The 19,153-nt window shown below is 38.0% G+C and overlaps 4 protein-coding genes across 7 annotated transcripts; all 4 read right to left on the reverse strand.

Moving 5' to 3' along the window:
- Positions 1-257: 257 nt before the first annotated feature.
- On the reverse strand, positions 258-3,963 carry LOC147551022 (putative E3 ubiquitin-protein ligase XBAT35). The gene is made up of 9 exons (XM_086672119.1): positions 3,835-3,963; positions 3,404-3,512; positions 2,928-3,008; positions 2,727-2,815; positions 2,505-2,593; positions 2,263-2,350; positions 1,996-2,101; positions 1,202-1,308; positions 258-995 (listed from the first exon to the last, which is right to left on the reverse strand). The coding sequence occupies exons 1-9, from the start codon at positions 3,934-3,936 to the stop codon at positions 504-506; spliced, it is 1,263 nt and encodes a 420-aa protein (XP_086528245.1). The 5' UTR covers positions 3,937-3,963; the 3' UTR covers positions 258-503.
- Positions 3,835-9,230, reverse strand: LOC147551023 (putative E3 ubiquitin-protein ligase XBAT35). 4 transcript variants are annotated; one of them, XR_015238746.1, is made up of 10 exons: positions 8,841-9,230; positions 8,625-8,739; positions 8,069-8,149; positions 7,865-7,953; positions 7,589-7,680; positions 7,350-7,431; positions 7,063-7,165; positions 6,189-6,271; positions 4,963-5,987; positions 3,835-3,969 (listed from the first exon to the last, which is right to left on the reverse strand). XR_015238746.1 is itself a non-coding variant. In XM_086672118.1 (9 exons), exons 1-9 carry the CDS (start codon positions 8,940-8,942, stop codon positions 5,079-5,081), a joined length of 1,656 nt encoding a protein of 551 aa, XP_086528244.1. In that variant the 5' UTR covers positions 8,943-9,230; the 3' UTR covers positions 4,791-5,078. The 4 variants fall into 4 exon arrangements, 1 of the variants encoding a protein (XP_086528244.1); XR_015238748.1 differs by lacking the exon at positions 3,835-3,969 and adding an exon at positions 4,394-4,491 and having other exon boundaries at positions 4,988-5,987; XR_015238747.1 differs by lacking the exon at positions 3,835-3,969 and adding an exon at positions 4,394-4,491.
- Positions 9,231-9,688: 458 nt separating this feature from the next.
- RHON1 (Rho termination factor) lies at positions 9,689-12,537 on the reverse strand. Its single transcript, XM_086672120.1, has 2 exons — positions 12,255-12,537; positions 9,689-11,103 (listed from the first exon to the last, which is right to left on the reverse strand). Exons 1-2 carry the CDS (start codon positions 12,283-12,285, stop codon positions 9,974-9,976), a joined length of 1,161 nt encoding a protein of 386 aa, XP_086528246.1. The 5' UTR covers positions 12,286-12,537; the 3' UTR covers positions 9,689-9,973.
- A 365-nt stretch (positions 12,538-12,902) lies between these two features.
- On the reverse strand, positions 12,903-16,244 carry LOC147551025 (mitochondrial ATP-independent inner membrane protease subunit 2-like). The gene is made up of 5 exons (XM_086672121.1): positions 16,033-16,244; positions 14,333-14,505; positions 13,777-13,960; positions 13,296-13,402; positions 12,903-13,165 (listed from the first exon to the last, which is right to left on the reverse strand). The coding sequence occupies exons 1-5, from the start codon at positions 16,102-16,104 to the stop codon at positions 13,084-13,086; spliced, it is 618 nt and encodes a 205-aa protein (XP_086528247.1). The 5' UTR covers positions 16,105-16,244; the 3' UTR covers positions 12,903-13,083.
- Positions 16,245-19,153: the final 2,909 nt, after the last annotated feature.

Raw genomic sequence — 19,153 nt, forward strand, 5'->3', positions numbered from 1 at the left:
AGCATCTTCAATGGAAACTCAACCTCTAAATTCGAATAGAGTACATGTAGGATTCTTACAGTTTTTGTTGAAAAATCATCTCTGATGAGGTACAACAATTTGAACTCGAGACAATTATTTTAAAGATTTTTAAGACACTCTAAAAAGTACTAGTATTTACTAAAATAATCATGTCACTTAAATAAACGCAAAAATTAGAAGATTTTTATTTTGTCACTTACGAATGATAATCTATAGGAGACGTGACACTTGAAACAAATAGTAAATTTTTCTTGACTTTTGAATAAGAGACTATGGAAGTAGTAGTTACAATACAAAATTAGAAAGATTACAATCTCACCAAGATCCAAACTTAAAACTGAGTAATCATTGAGTTGGCTGGGTCTTCAATCCCCCCATCCTTTACAATATGCATAACAAGCTCAGATAACAAGGACTACAACATACCTGAGATTATTCCCCATTAATCTTCTTTTATTTGAATCTTCAAGAAGAATAGATCCTTAGAATCTGGTTAATCTTGGCACGACAAATAGGGCAACCGTCTCCTTGGCTTTGATTTCATTCAAACAAGACATACATCCAGCCATGTGACCACATGGATCACAGGCTCCTTCAACAGGCGCATCCAAACATATCTTACGCAAAGAAGAATCATCAACATCCTCTTCTTTTCTCATACCGATATTTGTTGACTTAGTTTCAGCATTGGCTTCTCTAGGTGCGTTACTAGAGCTTATATTGGCCGACGGGTAGTGAATTGGACCATAATCTGCACTTTCTGGAATAGGTGGAGCTGACGGAACAGGAAACGACCCCTCACTTGAACTACCAAAACAACCCTCGTGCTGTGGGTTATCCGTCGGATTACCCCAACTAGCTGTGTCGTTTGAACTAGAGCCTAGATGAGAATCATCTGGTTGAATTGATGCACTTACTGCAGTTCCTGAAACAACTTGAGGTACCACATTGTGTCGTCGCCACCCATGATTAACCTGAGAAATCCAATGACTTAATACTGAAAAATGAAGGAGATATAGTAGTGGTTTACTTCACATAATCTTATATTTAACCTACAGTTTTGGCTGAAAACAGTTCCTTTTTCCGTTTTAAAAATTCTGGTAGTCTTAGTTTTATGACATCAGAAATTCATGGCACTGAAGTCATATTAGAGTATAAAAGACTTAATTCTATATTGTACCTGTGGGCGTGCTTTGCATGCATCGTGAAACCTCTCAAGTTGTTGCTTGTCACCTTCGTTTGCAGATGCAAACATGTACCCATTTGTCACGTAAGTGCCACACAAATCTGAGGTATCACTAAAAAACTTTTAGAACAATATCATTAACAAAACAAGTTGTGGCTCAAGATTGAAGTTTCTTTTAGCCGTATTTTAGTTCTGTGGTTGAAGTACAACGAAGATCACACCTTATTCTTGTCAAGATATCTAGATGCACAAGTATGAAAACTCAAGTCCTAAATATGCCAATTAGGGTACGTTTTAAGAAATCAGAGGATTACACAAGTCCCACAGATATATTTCAGACGAAAATTTCTATTATCAAGTCTACCGAAGTAGTTTTTCTTTTCAAAAGAGCGAGGATACTGTTTTATAGTAGTGGTACTATGAGAAAAGCCCACATGGGAAAAGGGTGATTTATAATGTCTAGGTACTCTCCGCTCATTGGCAATTAGTTTGAGTTGGATGCCACAAATTTTAATGTGGTATCAGATGCCTGCACATGATAAGTTAAACAACCACATGTGCCCCATGTCAGCCACAAAGAAAAAAATAGAAGCGTGTTAGGCTCAATGAACGCCACACATGAGGAGGTGCATGAGAATAGGCGCACAAGGTAAAAGGGTGATCTAGCAACCAAGAGTATAATGTCTAAGTCCTCTTTACTCATTACTAGTTAGTTTTGAGTCGGGTGACCCCAAATTTAACAGGTAAATCCAATAATCTTCAGCGAAAATGTTGAACTTGGGACATACCCGTAAACTTCTTGTAAGAAAGGATTAACACTGGATCTGGTTCGTCAAACTTTGGCTCCTCAACCGTGACCTTTGGAAGTGAAACAACAATAGAAGGCCTGGCATCCTGTGAATTCAACAGGATGATCTTCATTAATCATCTTAAGCTATTTCAAAGGAAACAAAAATAGTGTGGTTCACATTTCCCGAAGTACAGAAGAGGACAGCCATAGACTCGTAAGCAATTCAATAGTGAAGATATAATGATAAAACTGGCATCTGCAATACCTGGGTGCTAGAATATATAGCAAGCGCAGACGTGGTAGGCTTCTCAATACACCTAAGCCCATAAGGACAAGGCGAAACCACAACCCAACTGCAAATAAAGCTACATTATCAGGTGAAACACCTAACCCCTGAGAAGAATAACTCTAAATAAATCTGCAGAAACAGATTTTAGTACAGTAAGGTAAATAGCATTGAGGATTAAGAAGGATGCATAAAGTACAAGCTCGGAGTACTAGATATACCACAATTTTCGAGATAAACATTCAGGAGCTAATGCTTCAAGTGGACCATGTAGTTCACGCAGCCAACCAGAGAAAAGGCATGTCTGGCTCTAATAGAACACCAATGAAAACATCGCTTTAGCTAAAGATCAATCTTCAAGGATGCATGAGAAAAAGTATAGTAATAAGCACACGACACTAGTAGAGTAATAACTTAATTAATTCTGCAAAAATCAAGAATACCTCAATTGTACGAACAACATTGGTATAACCCTCTGTTCTCGCAACATCAAGAGGGGTATCACCATCGCGATTTATTAAAAACGCATTTGCTGAGACAATGAATAGTTCATTCTTGGGACACTATCACGAAACAATCACATGAAAGAGTACATTTGAGCGAGCAACTTAAGGTTGACGCGCAAAAGTAGTTGAAAGACAAACCTCTGTGGGAGAGGAGTAACTTGACAGTCTGGTCAAGGCCTCTCTTCGCCGCTTGATGTAAAGGAGTGTTACCAAGATGATCTAAAGTACGAAGGAAGAAAATTAAACACCAAACATACTGTCCATGGGATTCGGTGCTATACAGTGATCAAGACAGAGGGAAGAAGAAATAACTTAGACGTGCGTAACTCAACAAAGAGGCAACCTAATAATGACACGAAGCGTAAGCTAAATAACGTCAATGTAAACAACTTTAAGCAATAAAATATTACTAAGGAAACTCCGCAATGGGGGTTGGGGGAGCGTCGTCTGGGCCATTAAGAGGGTCAAGGTCCTCATGAGATGGGTCCTCATCACAATACATGAAGAATTAGATGCAGAGATATAACGACTAAACCATTTCATGGCATAAAAGACTAGAAAAGATAAGCTGAATCAGGGTTTTGGGAGCATAGATACAAAATGCGGTTTCTTACCAGTCAACTCCAGAAGGACACCGAGCTCGATGAGAGTTCTGGCAACATTAATTAGTTCAGGTTTCATACATGCAACAGTCAAGGGATACCTTTCTTCTCTGTCCCTCCACTGCAGAAGCGATTAGCATAGGACATAACTTATTCCATAGTTCCATGCTTTGAAATTAAGGTAGTGTTTTTTGTCAGATCTGAAATCTTACTCGAGAAGATTTCGGAGTGTTTGTTTTAATCTGACTAGTCTAACTGTCTAAGTGACTGATTTGGGTTAGTTTTGGGTCCATTGTAGTAAGAAGATTCAGACAAGTTAGAGTCAAACATAGAAAAATAAAAAAGAACAAGAGTACCTAATTTCCGATTAGTAACAGAATTACAAGAAGAAAAAAAATCCATCGAACCCATAGAGATAAGGAGCAACTAAAATTTTTCAATACCGACAAGGCTGCTCCTTCATCATATAGATCTCTGATGCCTTGGATGTTTCCGCGGATAACCTGTGTGTAGAGTTTCTCGCCTTTTGATTGTTGTAGCCCCATCTCCTTTGCACCCGAATCCCAGCCCTCCCAGTCCTGCTTGAACAAAGATGAGATTCAGTCCTTCAAAATCCAAAATGAAGAAATTTCTACTTTTTGAAGATCCTGAAACTGTTGAAGAGTGAAGGAGCTTCCTCTCTCTCATGGAAACTTTTTAGGCTACTTTAAGTCTTTAAAGCTTAAATTTAAGAACTCCAATGATTTCTTATTGGAGAAGTCAACCTTTGAGCTAACTGCTACTGCCTATTGGTTCCACCAATGTACAAAACGAACAACAACCCTTTGACTTTTTCCATACTGACATACTCTTTATATGAAAAAAAAAAAAACAAGATATTTGAACAATAGAAGTAAATTACTCCTAAGGTCCTAAATTTGTCTAAATTGGAGTTTGCCTATATAGGCAAGTCAAAAATTAGGAAAAAGAACAGCGACAACGGGTTCTTGTTTCATTCAATACCCAAACAAAGGCTTTGGCCAGTATCCATCCAGACGTCGAGTAGTTCTAATGGCTGATCTATATTGCCTCCACTTGTGGTCAAAGTAGCATTTCTGAACCTAAATAATGTTACAAAATTTACAACCAATCCAAAAATGAAAATGATCTGTCACAACATCATTTCAGCTCTAGATCTTAACATGATACTGGGGAAAACAATATACTTTACCATATTCTGTGAAAATCTACAGTGTTATCCTTAGAGCTCAAATTATGTTGTGAGCTCCAACTTACTTAATTACAGCTCACTTAACACACGCATATATATATATATATATATATTCGATCACACGAAGTACACTCCGATGCCCCGAAAGTGATAAACTATTCATATGTAAAGTTGAAACTAACCACAAGAATAAACATATATATATAGAGCTTAATCAATTATTACAACAAACACTAGTCAATAATCAAAGGACATCACAAGGACTTCAACATACTCAGCACAAACGTAACTCCCCAAGATCATTCCCCATTTATCTGATTACCTGATATATAACTATAAACAATTGAACATTAACAATTACCTGATATAGAAGATATTATGCTTACCAAACCCCTGACTCTAAAACCAAGGCGATAACACCTCTAAATCATTTTTGTCGTCCATCAATCATCTGTACTATTTTCTTGTTTTGGATCTTCAAACAGCATATATCCTTACAATTTGGTTTATCTCGGCGCGACAAACAGGGCAACCCCACTTCTTGGCTTTGATACCATTCAAACATGACATACATCCAGCCATGTGACCACATGGAATGCAAGCCCCCTCGACAGGGGCGTCCAAACATATCACGCACGAAGAAGAATCAACTACCTCTTCTTTTCTGGCACCAGTTATTGCTGGTTTAGCTTCAGTGCTGTATTTTGTGGGAACATCAATAGGGCTTATGTCGATCGATGGGTAATGAATTGGACCATCATCTGCACCTTCTGGAATATGTGGAGCTGATGGAATTGATTCAGGAATTTCAGTACTCATAGGGACAACAGAGGGAAGGTTTTCTGAAATGGGCTTGCTACTTGAACTCAACCCACCTTCAGATGCACTCCAACCATTTTGTGAATCCTCAGGTGGTTTATCTAACCATCCACTGCTATTAGACTTTGAAGGAGGAAGATGAGAAGATCCTGTGGGTGAACTTGATTCACCCCAACCATTGTGTGAATTCTCTGGTGGTTTATCTAGCCATCCAGTGCTACTAGCTTTTGAAGGAGGGAGAGGAGACGACCCAGCAACTGAACTTGATGCACCCCAACCACTGTATGTATCCTTGGGTGGTTTATCGATCCATCCACTGCTACTTGCTTTTGAAGGAGGAACAGGAGAAGACTCTGCAACTGAACTACCCCATCGATTATAGGCCGGATTATCCGTCGAATTACCCCAACCAGCTGTGTTGCTTGAGCCAGAGCTAAGGTTAGAATGAGCAGATTGAATTGAGGCACTTAGAGCCATAGCTAAGTCTACATCTTCTGTAGTAGCTGATGGTGCAGTTGCTGAGACAACTTGTGGTGCGACATTATCTGGTGGTGGGGGATGCCTTACCTGCGAAATTCAATTAAGTTGATACTTATGCATCTGTGTATGTTAAGGGTACTTCACATAATCAACATTTGACCTATGCTTTTGGCTGAAACATTTTTCTTTTTGGCAGTCCTAGTAATCTTTGTTTATGACATAAGAAATTCATGCGCACTAAACGACAAGGTCAAATTAGAATCTGGAACACTGCAATCTATATAGTACCTGGGGAATTCCTCTGCATGCATCGAGAAACCCCTTAAGTTGTTGCTTGTCACCTTCGTTCGCAGATGCAAATTTGTACTTCTCTGTCATGTAAGCACCCGGTAGAGTTGCATAAGAACTTTTAGCAAAAAATCTTTAACAAAATAAAGGCAAACAAAAGCTGGATATTAACACCTCCAGAGCACGGTTTTGTTAAGAATATTGTCTAAGAGAAACATGTTTTCTTTCATATATTTCAATTGTCTATGCCCCCATGGTTAAAGAAAGAATAATTACCATTACATGCACCACAAAAATGGGATTCATGGACTTCTCACTAAAAGTTTGTATAAAAGAACGTACATTATTATGTCAGATTAGTATAAAAGAACGTACATTATTATGTCAGATTAGTAGTATCTATTGAGAAAATAGGGTATCAATGAAAGTAACTCTGGGTACATATGTCCATTTCATAAGACCCTTCTTTTAGAAAAGAAAAATGTTATCTTTGAAGGTCTCCAACTGTTCAAAATCAAATTAACCCAAATTTCGAAATCGACATGGTACATTAAACGTTTAAGTCAGAGAGTGATCCTTGTTATCGATATATTGAGATGCATACATATGAACTAACCCCAGGTTGCAAATTCATGTACTTGTCCAAAACCAAGAAAAATTACAGTAAAAACAGTTACTTCTTTTGCTTTTGTCTTTTATATAGAGTATATCATCTATACATTCCCTATATAACGTGGGCAAAGATATATCCTAGAAAGAAACTTTTCATTATTTTAACTCAGGAAAAGTAGTGTTTTTTCATCAGAGTAGGATCTTGTATAGAGTGTATTCAGTATGTTCATTAGAAATAAAAAAAAAAAAACTGTGGACATACTCGTAGCCTTGTCAATAAGGACTAATACTGGATCTGGTTGGTGAAATTTTGGCTCTTCAACTTTAGCCTTTGGAAGTGCAATAACAACAGAAGGTCTGGCATCCTGAGAATTTAGCATGATAATCTTCGTTAAGCATCATAAGCTACCTCAAAAGGAGACAAAAATATTATATTTCACACTTCATGAACATAAGACATTGAATACCACCAAACAAGAGCACCAGCTCAGATTACGTATGGTCCGTGTAAGATAGTAATATTTTCTAAGTTAACCAGCTCTAGAATACCTGTGGACTAGAATATATAGCAAGGTCCAACTTGGCAGGCTTCATATAATCACGAGAACCACAAGGTATAACCACAACCCAACTGCAGAGAGAACAACAGTATCAGGTGACAGACCTAGACCTTGAGAAAATACAGCTCCAAATTACCACGCAGAAAAAACTTGATTTAAAGAAAAAAAAAGGTATATAGCAATGGGCGATGAATAAGGAATGGAAAGAGGTGTAAACCTTATACTCACATTTTTCGAGATAACCATTGAGAAGCTAATGCTTCAAGGAAGCCTGGACCATGTAGTTCACGGAGCCAACCAGAGAAAAGACATATATGACTCTGAAAAAGAACCAATTAGGAACAAGGCTTTAGCTAAAGATCAATCCTCAAAGATGCAAGACAAAAGCTATCTATCTATCTATATAAGTATATATATATATATATATATATATATATATATATATTCAGAAGCAAACAACACTTGTAATCTAGTATTCAATTGACCCGCAAACATTAAGACTACCTCAATTGTACGAACGACATTGCTAAACCCCTTCGCTCTCGCAACATCAAGTGGTGTGTCACAATCATCATTTACCACAAAAACATTGGCTGAGACAATCAAAAGTTCATTCTTTAGGAACACTAACACAAAAAAGATCACATTGAAGAGTATATTTTAGCAAAGAACTTAAGGTTCAAGCTCGAAAGTAGTTAAAATACAAACCTCCATGTGACAGCAGTAACTTAACAGTCTGGTCAAGGCCTCTCTTTGCCGCATGATGTAAAGGAGTACCGGCATGACTTCCTAAAGTCCAACAGAAAAAAATTTAAACCATAAGTACACATACTGCTAATTCAAATCAAGTGACACGACAAAGGGAAGAAGAATGAGATTAGACAATAATAACTCAACAAAGAGATAATCCATGATGATTTTGGTGCGGAGATATTAAAAATAAATTTGGATACAGTAAGATTCGAACCCTGGTCTCACCATTAGAGAGACACAGGTTACCACCCAACTAAAGTGGGTTTCACAAGATATCATGACTTTAAAACAGTCCATGGGAATAAAGACTAGAAAAGGTAGAGCATTAGCATTTTCAAAAGATTAATAATAAAAAAAATCCATCTCATTTCATGCAAATAACTAATTGTAGATGCAAAATCATCTTACACAGGCAATAAATTTCAAAACTTGAAATGGGTAATCAAGTAGTAACATCAAATTGAGTAAGGGTTTTTGACAACATTGAAGAAGAAGAAGAAGAATATCTTACCAGGTCTATAAGCATTAACATCAGCCCCAAGCTCAATGAGAGTTTTAGCAACATTAATTAGTTCAGGATTCATACAAGCAACAATCAAAGGAGTTTTTCCTTCTCTATCAATCCACTACAAAATCAATCCCCCCAAAAAAAAGTAAAAAATTCATCAGAAATAGAACAAATAGAGAAAATTTAAACTGATTAAAAACAATTTGATCAGTTGGGTACCTCGAGGCCAGCTCCTTCATTACGAAGAGCTTTGATTCCTTCGATGTTAGCGTAATTGACTTGCTGAAAAAGGATCTCATCTTTTGATTGTTGTTGCCCCATTTTTCCTTTATAAAACCCTAATTGAATCTAAGTTGCCCAATAAGATGAAATTCAGCCCTTTAGAATCAAGAAAAAATCGTGCTTTATGAAGATCCTCAAAGCGTTCTAGACTATAAAAGGGATTTGAAAGCTGAAATTGAAGAAGAATTTCTTATGATTCCTTAATCGGAAAGTAAAATAATATCTGAGTCACTAATTTATTGGTACCACCTTGTTTACAAAATGAATCCCGCTCCGACACTAATTTTTCATTTTTCCTTGAACTGAAAGATTTCTCTGCACGTGACCGAATATGAGAAAAGAGACTGCACGTGACCGAATATGAGAAAAGAAATGGCATGGTTTTCAAGTAGGAGTCCAAAAAGAGGATTAAAGAGGATTGTCTTTACTTTTGTTTTATTTTAGTGGCCAGAATCTTATGTCTTTCTTGGTTTTTGTAGTTTCTTAATTTGACTCATCGACGTAGTAATGTACATGTATTTTACAAGGAGTGAGGTGGTAGAAGAAGCTTCAAGGAATAAATGTAATGATTGGAAGAAAATAAGTCAATACTCAACAACCATTCAAGTTGGATTATGGAGTTTTGAATATATTCAAACGTCCGACAAGACGTGTATTCTATTAGGTTAAGAAAAATATATATTCAAACATATAGTCCTTGTGGGCTTTATAGTACTTGGAATAAATGTTTCCAGGAGATGATTAACGTAATAAACGAAACAAATTTTACACTAACCCCAAAAGAGTGAAAGGCAAAAACTTTTAGGTGAAAACTTACAAGATCACATAACACCAAAATCGTTCAAAATCCCAAAGTACAAACAACATTTGTTTGATTTCTCAACCCTGGGAAAGTGAAAAGCATCAGCTACTGAAGATCTAAGACAAGGTAGTTGAGTTTTGAGATGTGAAATCTGGATAACAAAAAGATGTGAAAGTGAAAGTGAAAGAACAAATCAAACTCTAGCTTTGTTGATGAAGGAGGCGAGAACATCATTCTACCCTCTGCTGCTTCATGTGAATATGTAATCTTAGTCTCTGCCTAATAACGCGACCAGATCAGCTTTCTTCAACTTCGAGTACCCTTTCAGACCCCGTGATTTTGCAAGCTCCCTCAACTCTACGAGTTTTAGTTCACTCAAGTCGATGTGTTGAACCGATGACTCTGCTGCATCTACCATTTCATCAACATAAGCTTCATCAATATCCAAGGATTCAGACTCTAATATCTCAGGAATTACTTCATCATAAGTGGTAGAGGAAACCGCGAGTGACTCTAACTCAGATTCAAGCTCGATTTCAGGTTCAGGGGCAGGTTCAAAGTCTGGCTCTGGCTCATTCTTTTTTCTTCTTCCGTGCACCTTAGAGGATGAGACAGAACTGGTAGTGTCCTCCGGAGAATAAACAGGCTCGTACTTAACTCTTGGAATTGGAGATTTACGCCTGAAGTTTGATACTGGTCTTCTAAAAGGATTTGAATTTGGTTCTTGGGCTTCTTCTTGTCTCAAATTGTGATTTGGGTTTAAGTAGCTACTGCTTTGATCTTCAACGTACGTATTATTCTGTTCTGGTTCTAAACCGAAGTCTCTTGGACTGCTGTTGCTTCTTCTCTTTCCTTGATCAGTTGAGTGTTTTCTTAACAGTTTAAGAAGGGAATCAACTGTTTCAGTCTCCTTACCTTGTTCTTGTGAGGCTTCCATCTTCTGTTCTTCCTTTGCTTTTCCCCGTTCTCGGAGCTGGGCTTGAACCTTTCTGAATAGTTCGACGATCTCCTTTTCTCTTGGACCAGGTGCTGCAGTTGTCTGAAACCTCGGGCTAGTGGAGAGAGAAAGTAAAGGTCCATTTTTGGAGGACAATATCTCAGAGTCTTCAGGGTTTTCAGAGTTATCTCTGTCTACATTTTGTCTATTCCTGTTTCTGGGGAAAACATTATTTTGTTTGTTCTGCCTAGAGAAATCCGGGTTTCTTCTGTGATTGTTCGAGCTTGTAGCACAGACAAAAGGCAGACCTCTCTTTGAGGATATCACTGGGCTTTTCTTCAAAAGGACCTTGACATGGGGTAAGGGTTTGATTCCACCATGGCCAGAAAACGACGATGTAGTGACTGCTCTTCTTGGAACTCCTGAAGAAAGGAGACATTTACCTTCAACTGGTCCATAACCTTCACGAAAGTCAAAATCCGTAGCAGATATCAAGATATAGCAAAATCTATTTTTGGAAAAGAAAGTCATAACATTATTCAAGTATTTGGCAATAACCAAAAGCTTCAACACATGGAAACCAGATTAAGCTTTGAAGTTCTGTACCTGTCTACTTTGATTTTCCTTAAATCATGATATGCAAGTAAAACAGTATCAACTAGTCCTAGCCGAAAATTAGGTTCAATAAGTACATCATTTTAACAATTCCATCACCACATTGGAGACGAAAAAAGTGTCGGCCCTGCATCCTAGGAGAGGGTATTAGTTTAGTCGAAAATGATTCTTTACCATTTCCTATTTATAGCATTATCCAAGTTCAAAAACAAGTCAAGGGAAGTAGACTATTCATTGTTCAAATGATTCATATGTAAGATTTGGGCACTAACATCAAATAAAAACAGTTCTTAGCAACTAGGTGTATCAAATATTTCGCACGAAGTGCAAATTGCTCGATATCTTCCTTGGATTATAGGTAAATGTGTTTACCAATTCGGAAATTCCTGCAGCCAACTTAGAAGTTTCTACTGGAACTTGTAACCCAAACACATAAAAATTAAGAAAGTAAGGAACTCCAAGAAATGCATATCCAACTTAACAGCCGAGTAACAAAATACAGACAAATTGAAATACCTGCAAAGAAACATCTAAACCCTAATATCAAAGTATCAACAACATTGAACTCCTACAAAAACAAAACTACTAAAACTCTAAAACCCAACTTTATCTTCATCTCCAATAAGAATGGACATCAAAATAACCCTTATCTCTACTCTCTATGGTATCCACCTAAACGAGGTTTTTCTGGTGTCTAATCTCACAAAAAAAAACCTAAAATTTTCAACCACAGAACCCACTAAAAACTTACAGAAACAGGAAACCAATACCCACACAAGAGAACACAATCAAACTCCTCATGGCTCATTTGAGGGTGAAACCCACCATTAAAAAACCCTACTTTATTAAAAACCATTAAAATCTTCACGACCCGTATCAACAAAAACAGGCTATCCTCAATTCCTTATCGTTATCAAAGAAAAATTCAGTAAAAGAAACCCTAGACTGTGAAACACAAATTTAGAGAAGATAAAACGAAAAGAAGAAAAATGTGTACCTGGGATGTTACTAGAAACGAAATGAGACATTGCTCAGAGCATCAAAGTTGGTATTAATGGCGGTTACTTTGCATTTCTATATGGTATTTTCAGTTTTCGCTCCAACTTTCAGCTTTGTTTATGGGGTTTTTGATTTCACAAGTCTGTACCAGCTGAGGAGGGCACGTGTAGTGGTGTTTTTAGGGTTATGAATTTGTGATTAGGAAGGGGTACCTGTGTAAATTGGATGGTGTTACAAAGGTGTCAATGTAAACATCTGAAAATTTGATTCTTCACTTGCTCTCTCAGCCTTTCCTTTACCTTCATATTTATTCTTACACTTGACTTACACCTCTTTGTACGCCATAGATAGGGGTGAGAAATGGGCCGGCCTCAGCGAAGCAGCGGTTTAGAGGACGTTACATGCCGAACACCATAAACTACATTATTTGACGTTACAAGCCGAAAACCATAAACTACATTGAATGCAAACTAACGTGTTCAAGCGAATCAGATTAGATTTTGGTAATAGCGTTTCATTCTTTCGCACCAAACATGACCTTTATAGCTTAAAAGACAGAACGAAAATAAATATAACTATAATTTGTTCTCATGATAACAAATTTGACTCTCCGAGTGGCGATCTTCCCTTAAACGAAAGAAAAACGAAAACAAGATAAGACTTCATATCCCACAATCATTAGTCACAATTTACATATATCTATAGAACATCCAAAATGTATTTGAAGAAACTACAGTTTGTCTTTATTTCAGAAACCCTGAGAACATAAACTTTGAAAAAGAAATGAGAATTTCAAATTGGAAGGAATAGATTAAGATCGAAGTTGTCTAAGCCTTGTGATTCTTTGCCATCTCGTCGACATCCAATTCAACTGCAATCACTGGAGAATCCTTCTGCATACTTACTTGGCTGCAACAGATCAATAGCCAAAAAAAAAAAAGAACAGTTCTTTAGCTGTGATGTATCAATTTAAATCTCACAATGAGATGGGTCGTGAATCCAGTGATCAATCCGATCCGATGTGGTTTTCACTACTCACCTGTTTTGGATGGGGCCATGGTCTATGGCTGTTCGTAAACAATATATAACTCGGCCAACGATGTCTGTCATGGAAACAGGGCCGAATGTTCTACTGTCTTTGGCTTCCTGCAGAAGAGAAAAATTTAGTGGAGAAAAGACCAATAAATTGGACACCGAACAACTGGCACCAGCTCGAATGTGTCTAGTAGGTCGTTGGGCTAGCATGCAAGTCACAGGCCTGGAGTCGAGTTTCGTCGAGTTTTGGGAACTAGGCTAAGTCCCCACACTCTCGCCCTCTCCCCACCTTTCATTTTCTTTGTTTCTATGCCAAAGAAGTGGGCACATATGAACCTAATAGCTCATCAATGTGGGCCATTTATGAGGATTGAAAAAATGCTCAATCTATTGGATAAAAGATTAAGGAAGTTGGAACTGAAATCTCAACCAACTCGGGTTCCTGACAAAACCCGTCCGGTGATAAATAAATAAATTAAATTCACCTCAGGTTTCAGAGCTTCATTGTCAGATAGTACCCAACACTGATCCTGCTCAAGAAGGAAAGGTTCCTCTTTCTCGGCGGTGGACACCATTTCATAACCTTCTACTGCTGCCAGTCTTCTAACTAGATAGTTGTCTGAATTTACCGGGTCCTTAACGACGACAACATCTCCAACAAATACATGCCTGTAGAAGAAACGGCACGTATATTACGAAGACTTGAATATGGTATGATAAGCTCACAATTTATCTATAGACAGGCAACGGCAAAAGTTCCAAAGAACCCTAAATATCGAACTATGATTTATAACAAGACTCCACAGTAGAAAATTAGGGCTTCTCAATATACTTGTTAGGACGAGTCTGCAAGAAGAAGTGCTACAATCACTTAGAATTTTACTCAGACTCTTGCTTAATTCATTGATGGCACAATCTGTACATTTGATTTTAAAGCACTGAGATCTAAAAACAGTTTTCGAAAGTACGTGATTAAGAAAATGTTACATCAGCTTCTAAGGTTAAACTCAACAAACTAATAGACAATGCAAGCTAAATTACGTTGGATTTACAGTGGCTAGTTTCCGAACAAGAAGAGTCCCTCCTTGCTCCCATATTGTTGGGGCCATCTCATGTCCTTTATTCCAATGCAAGTATGTCAATTTCCCATGAAACACGTTCTTCCAAACGGCATCACTCACTTCTTTGTCACTGATTTGACCTATTTTATAGCTCTGCATCATAAAAATACTTGGTCAACATATCGCCCAAGTAAATGATCTTGTGACACCACATTTTGAATACTTCAAAAATAGACATAAATTCATCAACTCATCATCCGAACTTGCTAGAGGAGCAAAATAAAGAGTACACTTTACCTACACCAAACAGTCAAACACAGATGAAGGTGATACGAATCTAATTAACAACCTATTCTTTTGAACCACAAAATCACCCATAAATAACAAGTAGTGAACTAATTAAGGGTCTGGAAGCTTTATATGTATAGCTATAAGAATTACGAAAAGCTAAGGGAAAAGATTTGCGGCCCCAAAATCAAGAGTTTAAAATTGTGAATGAATGTGCAAGGAGTGCAAGATCCAAATGGTACTAAGGGTGGCAGAATTCCTGCTCTTCCAAGTAAAGGCAAGCAAAGCGGTGGTTGTGGTGGTGACGTGGGGGAGAGGTGGTGGTTCTCGGTTGAACCTGGCGGTTTGGGGTGATACTTTGAATAAGTTAACTCCCGTCACTCGTGGTTGCTACGAAAATTTACTACAAAAGTTGATTGATAAAGAATTTCCATATGAATTAAAAAAATGACAAATGTAGTTATTGACAAAATTAGTCACTTCTTGTGGACTTTCAAATACCCTTCAAGGGGTAGACGGTTTCTTGGATCTTGTGATCTTCCTAAGTCATGACGTCCATCTATGACATACGACAAAGCATGACGAGTGAGACTGGAACGGAATAGGAAAGGAATTTTATCATAAAATTCAATAGTACTTATTTTACACCCAGTTTCTCTAGGATTTTCTGTTTAGACGATCTTAACGAGATCGTCAACGTCAATTACCTGATTGATATAAATGATATAAATGATAAGTTTACACATAGATGGAGTAAGTTCCTATCCTAAACCCTCAATCTCAATACTACAGTGCCTGAGAATCTTATTCGGTTATCTCATATCGGCTCATTTTGGTCACTTCAAGCTACTTTTCAAGCAAAGTAAAGTGCAACCTAACCTGATTGGTACTTCAATTTTGGGGAATTTGAGAAGCTAAATCCTATAAACATAAAAAACTTCCAAGGACAGAATATCAGAAATAAAAATCTAACTGAACCCATCAAAATAAGACCAAACAATTCTAGGAGAAAATTTAAGTAACAAGACCAAGACAACTAGGTGAACAGATGATCCATTAATATGTTAGCAAAATATACCTGAAACATTGCCCATTTCGGAACTCAACCAAGTTCATAGAAACAACTCAACAAGAACATGTAGAGGAAATATGGAAAACTTAAAAGAGAGAGAAATTGCATTAGCCCAATTCACCCTATCCCACATCAACAAAAACCCTAAAACAGTTCAAATCAACAATACCCAGAGGCGAAATAAAAATTATTATTCATCAAAATCTACAAGAAATCCTAAAAAAAATTAAAACTTTTAGCCTTCATATCATGAAAAAAATCAACTATCAATCAAACCCCAGACGGGGGTTTAGAGAGAGAGAGGGAGGGGACTGACTAACCTTCCAAGTTGTTGAGAGAGAGTACTCGAACTTGTGTGCTATGTAACGAAACCACATCGACAGGGAAGCCATGGAAATTTGCAGAGAAAGTAGTAACACCGCCCGTTGCTGTGGGCAGATCTATTTCCCGCAAATGTATTGGGGCTGATAAAGGGAAAGCATACCAATTTGAGAGACCAACCACAAATTATTTGGTGGTCTTTTCACTACCCTTTCAAATGGCACTTTTGCCCACACTTTAATCAAAGCTTTTATTGCTTTTGGTCACATTTTTGTACCTTGACCACGCTTTCAGTGTTACCTTTTTTTTTTTTGTTGAACAAACTAAATACACAAAGGACTAAGAGACTAAATAGTTGGAGAGATCTTGAATGGAGTGTCAAGTGCGCCGGTTTCTCCTTCCCCATTTCCCTAGTTTATCTGCTTGCGCGTTGTTTTGCCTAGGAGTATACGTGAAGATGATGGTCTCGAATTTGTCCCTGAGACTCGAGATATGGTACATAAGTTTCTCGGATTGTCATTGGATTGATGTGTTGTTGTTGTGGAGGAATCGAATCAAGTTCTGATTATCGCTCTCGATGTGGATGTGGTGGATCTTTAACTCTACTGCTTATTGTATTGCACATATTATAGTCTGGCATTCGCATTCTTCTGCATTTTGTCCTCTGATGGTTTCTACTAATGCAGCTATGAAAAATGCTTAGTCATCATACAACCAATACCTGCCGGATCTGAGAGTGGCGTGAAGGAGGCATCAACATTAATTTTGATGAACGGGGCTTCTGGTGGTTTCCAACTGATCAGGTTGTTGTTATTTGTGTTGGTCTTTTTCGGATTAATTTGAGCTGGTTGTGGTCCCTTTTATTCAGGTAATAACCTACATGGGGGTTTGTTCCTTCGTAGAAAAATATTTTTCACATCTTGCTTTCCAAATAAACCATAAAATCTTTGCATAGAGTGCGATTATTTCCGTATCTAGATCTTTCCATTGGAGAATCCAATATCTGAGACTGGTGATATTATCTGTCATAAGATTAAAGTGAAATTAAATAGGGTGAGCATAACAACAGTGAGAAGTACATGAATAATCATTTCAATATTTTCGCAGTACACACAATTGTGGACGTTACCAATAAATTTTTCAATTTTGTCTCGTACGGGTAGACTATTCGTACAATATATCCATAAGAATAGTTTGATTCTCGGTGTAGTGGTTATAGTCCAAATAAAGTTTCATTCCATCGTCTCATATGTATAGTTGTTGGTTCTCAAATAATGATACTTAGATCGGATAGTGAAATTACCTGATTTGGTTAAGGTCCACGTATTGTATCTTCCTTATGTACCTGGAGATTAATACTAAGGATAGCTGATGTGACACGAAAATGTCACATTTGGAGAGCCTAACTTAGACTAATTAGTCATTTTCGAGTGTTATCAGTAATATTTTATGTGTTTTTCTTGTTTAGGTACCATATTTGGAGCTAAACATGGAATTCGGAATAAAGAGGGCGAATATCACTATCATTTCATGTGCCCAAAATGAGAGAAAAAGACTTCAAGCAAATCATATGAGAAGAGGAGTCAAAGACGAGCCCAACGGTGAAAACGGAAGTCAATTCCGAGTTCGGACGGAGAAGTTGTGAAAGAAAGAAGTCGAGGTTCGGTCTTAAAACAAGGATTCTATGAAGGCACCCTCCTTTGGTTATAATTCTAGAAGGCACCCTCTTGATTTCCAAGTGAAGTCTAAAACCCAAGCCCAAAGAAGATGAAAGAAGGAAGAGATTTTGGAGGTACCCAATGGACTCAAGTTTGAGTCAAAGTCAAGGTTGACTAAGTCTAGGGTTTGAGTCAAATACACTATTCATCTTCTTCTTCATTCATCTTCTAGCTTGGGAAAAGAAAAGAGAGAGAGAGAAAGGGTGTTCTTGAGCTCTAAGCTTTTAGGGTTTGGTGTTCTTGAGAGTTTCTTGCAAAGAGAGTTTGAGCTAGAGAGAAGAAAGAGAGGAAGGAGAAGGAGGGGAGCCGGCCAAGCTTGGCCGGCCATCACTAGGCCGGCCAAAGCTTTGGCCGGCTCGGGAGAAGCTGCTGCAAGCTGCTCGGTAGCAGCAGCAGCTCGGTAGCAGCAGCAGCTCGGTAGCAGCAGCAGCTCGGGTGCTGCTCGGTAGCAACAGCAGGACGCACCCGCAGCAGCTTCCATGAAACCAGCCGGCATAGCAGCAGCAGCACGGGAAGATGCTGGACGGGACAGCAGCTACCGGAGCTCGGGGATGCACATACACTTCACGGGACGCGGCCACAGCGAGCTTCTCGGCACGGGACAGCAGCAGCGGCTCGGAGCAAGCTCCCTTTGGCCCGGATCTAGCTATTTTGGCCGGGAACTCCATGATTTTGGCCGGATCTTGAAGCTTCTTTGGCCGGATTTTTCTATGGTTTCCGGCCATAATCTTGGCCGGAAACCATAGGGCTTTTACTCCCCATGTCTTGATCTATCTTCTCATGTAGTTTGATTTGATTTTGGGTGAAAAATCTCTAGAGAGAGAAAGCTTGATGAAGCTTTAATGGTGGATGTTCTTGAGATGGAGAAGATGATGATGAGTGCTATGGGGAATCTGATTTTTACTCGGGGATACCCGAAGTTCACTATTAAAGGAAAATCCAGAAAATTGCTACGGGGAGATCGACTACACCTAGAGACTCATTTTTCTCGACGAACCTAGCCTCGAGCCACATCGAAAAAGGGGGATTTCTCATCATCTTCTTTTCATTTATTATTCAATCACCATGTTAGCTAAATCAAGTGTGTCGAATATATGAGATGAAATGTGATGAATTCGTGATTATGTTTAATATGATTTGATGTTTTGATTATGAGTTGATGTTCATTTGATTCGATTATCGTTTTGATCATAATTTCATGTGTCTTGTCATGCACTTCACATAGTTAGGCGACTAGACGACACTTTCGACGACTCGGGATTAACGTATTTAGGACGTTTGTTTGACTAAGTATGATCTCCGGATATACGTAGTACTTATAGACATCACCTTAGGAGTCGAACATCGGTTGTATTTTGATACATTAAATCAGACAATACATAGTCGTAGATTTATCATTATA

The sequence above is a fragment of the Eschscholzia californica genome, unplaced genomic scaffold (genome assembly GCF_041429995.1).
Source record: "Eschscholzia californica isolate CP2 unplaced genomic scaffold, dmEscCali1.0.p SCAF_3, whole genome shotgun sequence".
Lineage (NCBI taxonomy): Eukaryota > Viridiplantae > Streptophyta > Magnoliopsida > Ranunculales > Papaveraceae > Eschscholzia > Eschscholzia californica.

Coding starts and splice junctions, on each gene's coding strand:
- LOC147551025 (XM_086672121.1), bottom strand. CDS start 16,104: ATGGCTTCCCTGTCGATGTGGTTTCGTTACATAGCACACAAGTTCGAG. Junction 13,403..13,776: donor ATGAAGCTCTGAAACCTGAG/GTGAATTTAATT, acceptor TCTCTTCTGCAG/GAAGCCAAAGACAGTAGAAC. Junction 13,166..13,295: donor CATGGCCCCATCCAAAACAG/GTGAGTAGTGAA, acceptor GATCTGTTGCAG/CCAAGTAAGTATGCAGAAGG.
- LOC147551023 (XM_086672118.1), bottom strand. CDS start 8,942: ATGGGGCAACAACAATCAAAAGATGAGATCCTTTTTCAGCAAGTCAAT. Junction 8,740..8,840: donor ATGAAGGAGCTGGCCTCGAG/GTACCCAACTGA, acceptor TTGATTTTGTAG/TGGATTGATAGAGAAGGAAA. Junction 7,166..7,349: donor CTATATATTCTAGTCCACAG/GTATTCTAGAGC, acceptor CTAAATTCTCAG/GATGCCAGACCTTCTGTTGT.
- LOC147551022 (XM_086672119.1), bottom strand. CDS start 3,936: ATGGGGCTACAACAATCAAAAGGCGAGAAACTCTACACACAGGTTATC. Junction 3,009..3,403: donor TGTCCTTCTGGAGTTGACTG/GTAAGAAACCGC, acceptor TTCGTACTTTAG/ATCATCTTGGTAACACTCCT. Junction 2,816..2,927: donor GTTACTCCTCTCCCACAGAG/GTTTGTCTTTCA, acceptor TCATTGTCTCAG/CAAATGCGTTTTTAATAAAT.
- RHON1 (XM_086672120.1), bottom strand. CDS start 12,285: ATGTCTCATTTCGTTTCTAGTAACATCCCAG. Junction 11,104..12,254: donor CGTTTCTAGTAACATCCCAG/GTACACATTTTT, acceptor ACTTTCGTGAAG/GTTATGGACCAGTTGAAGGT.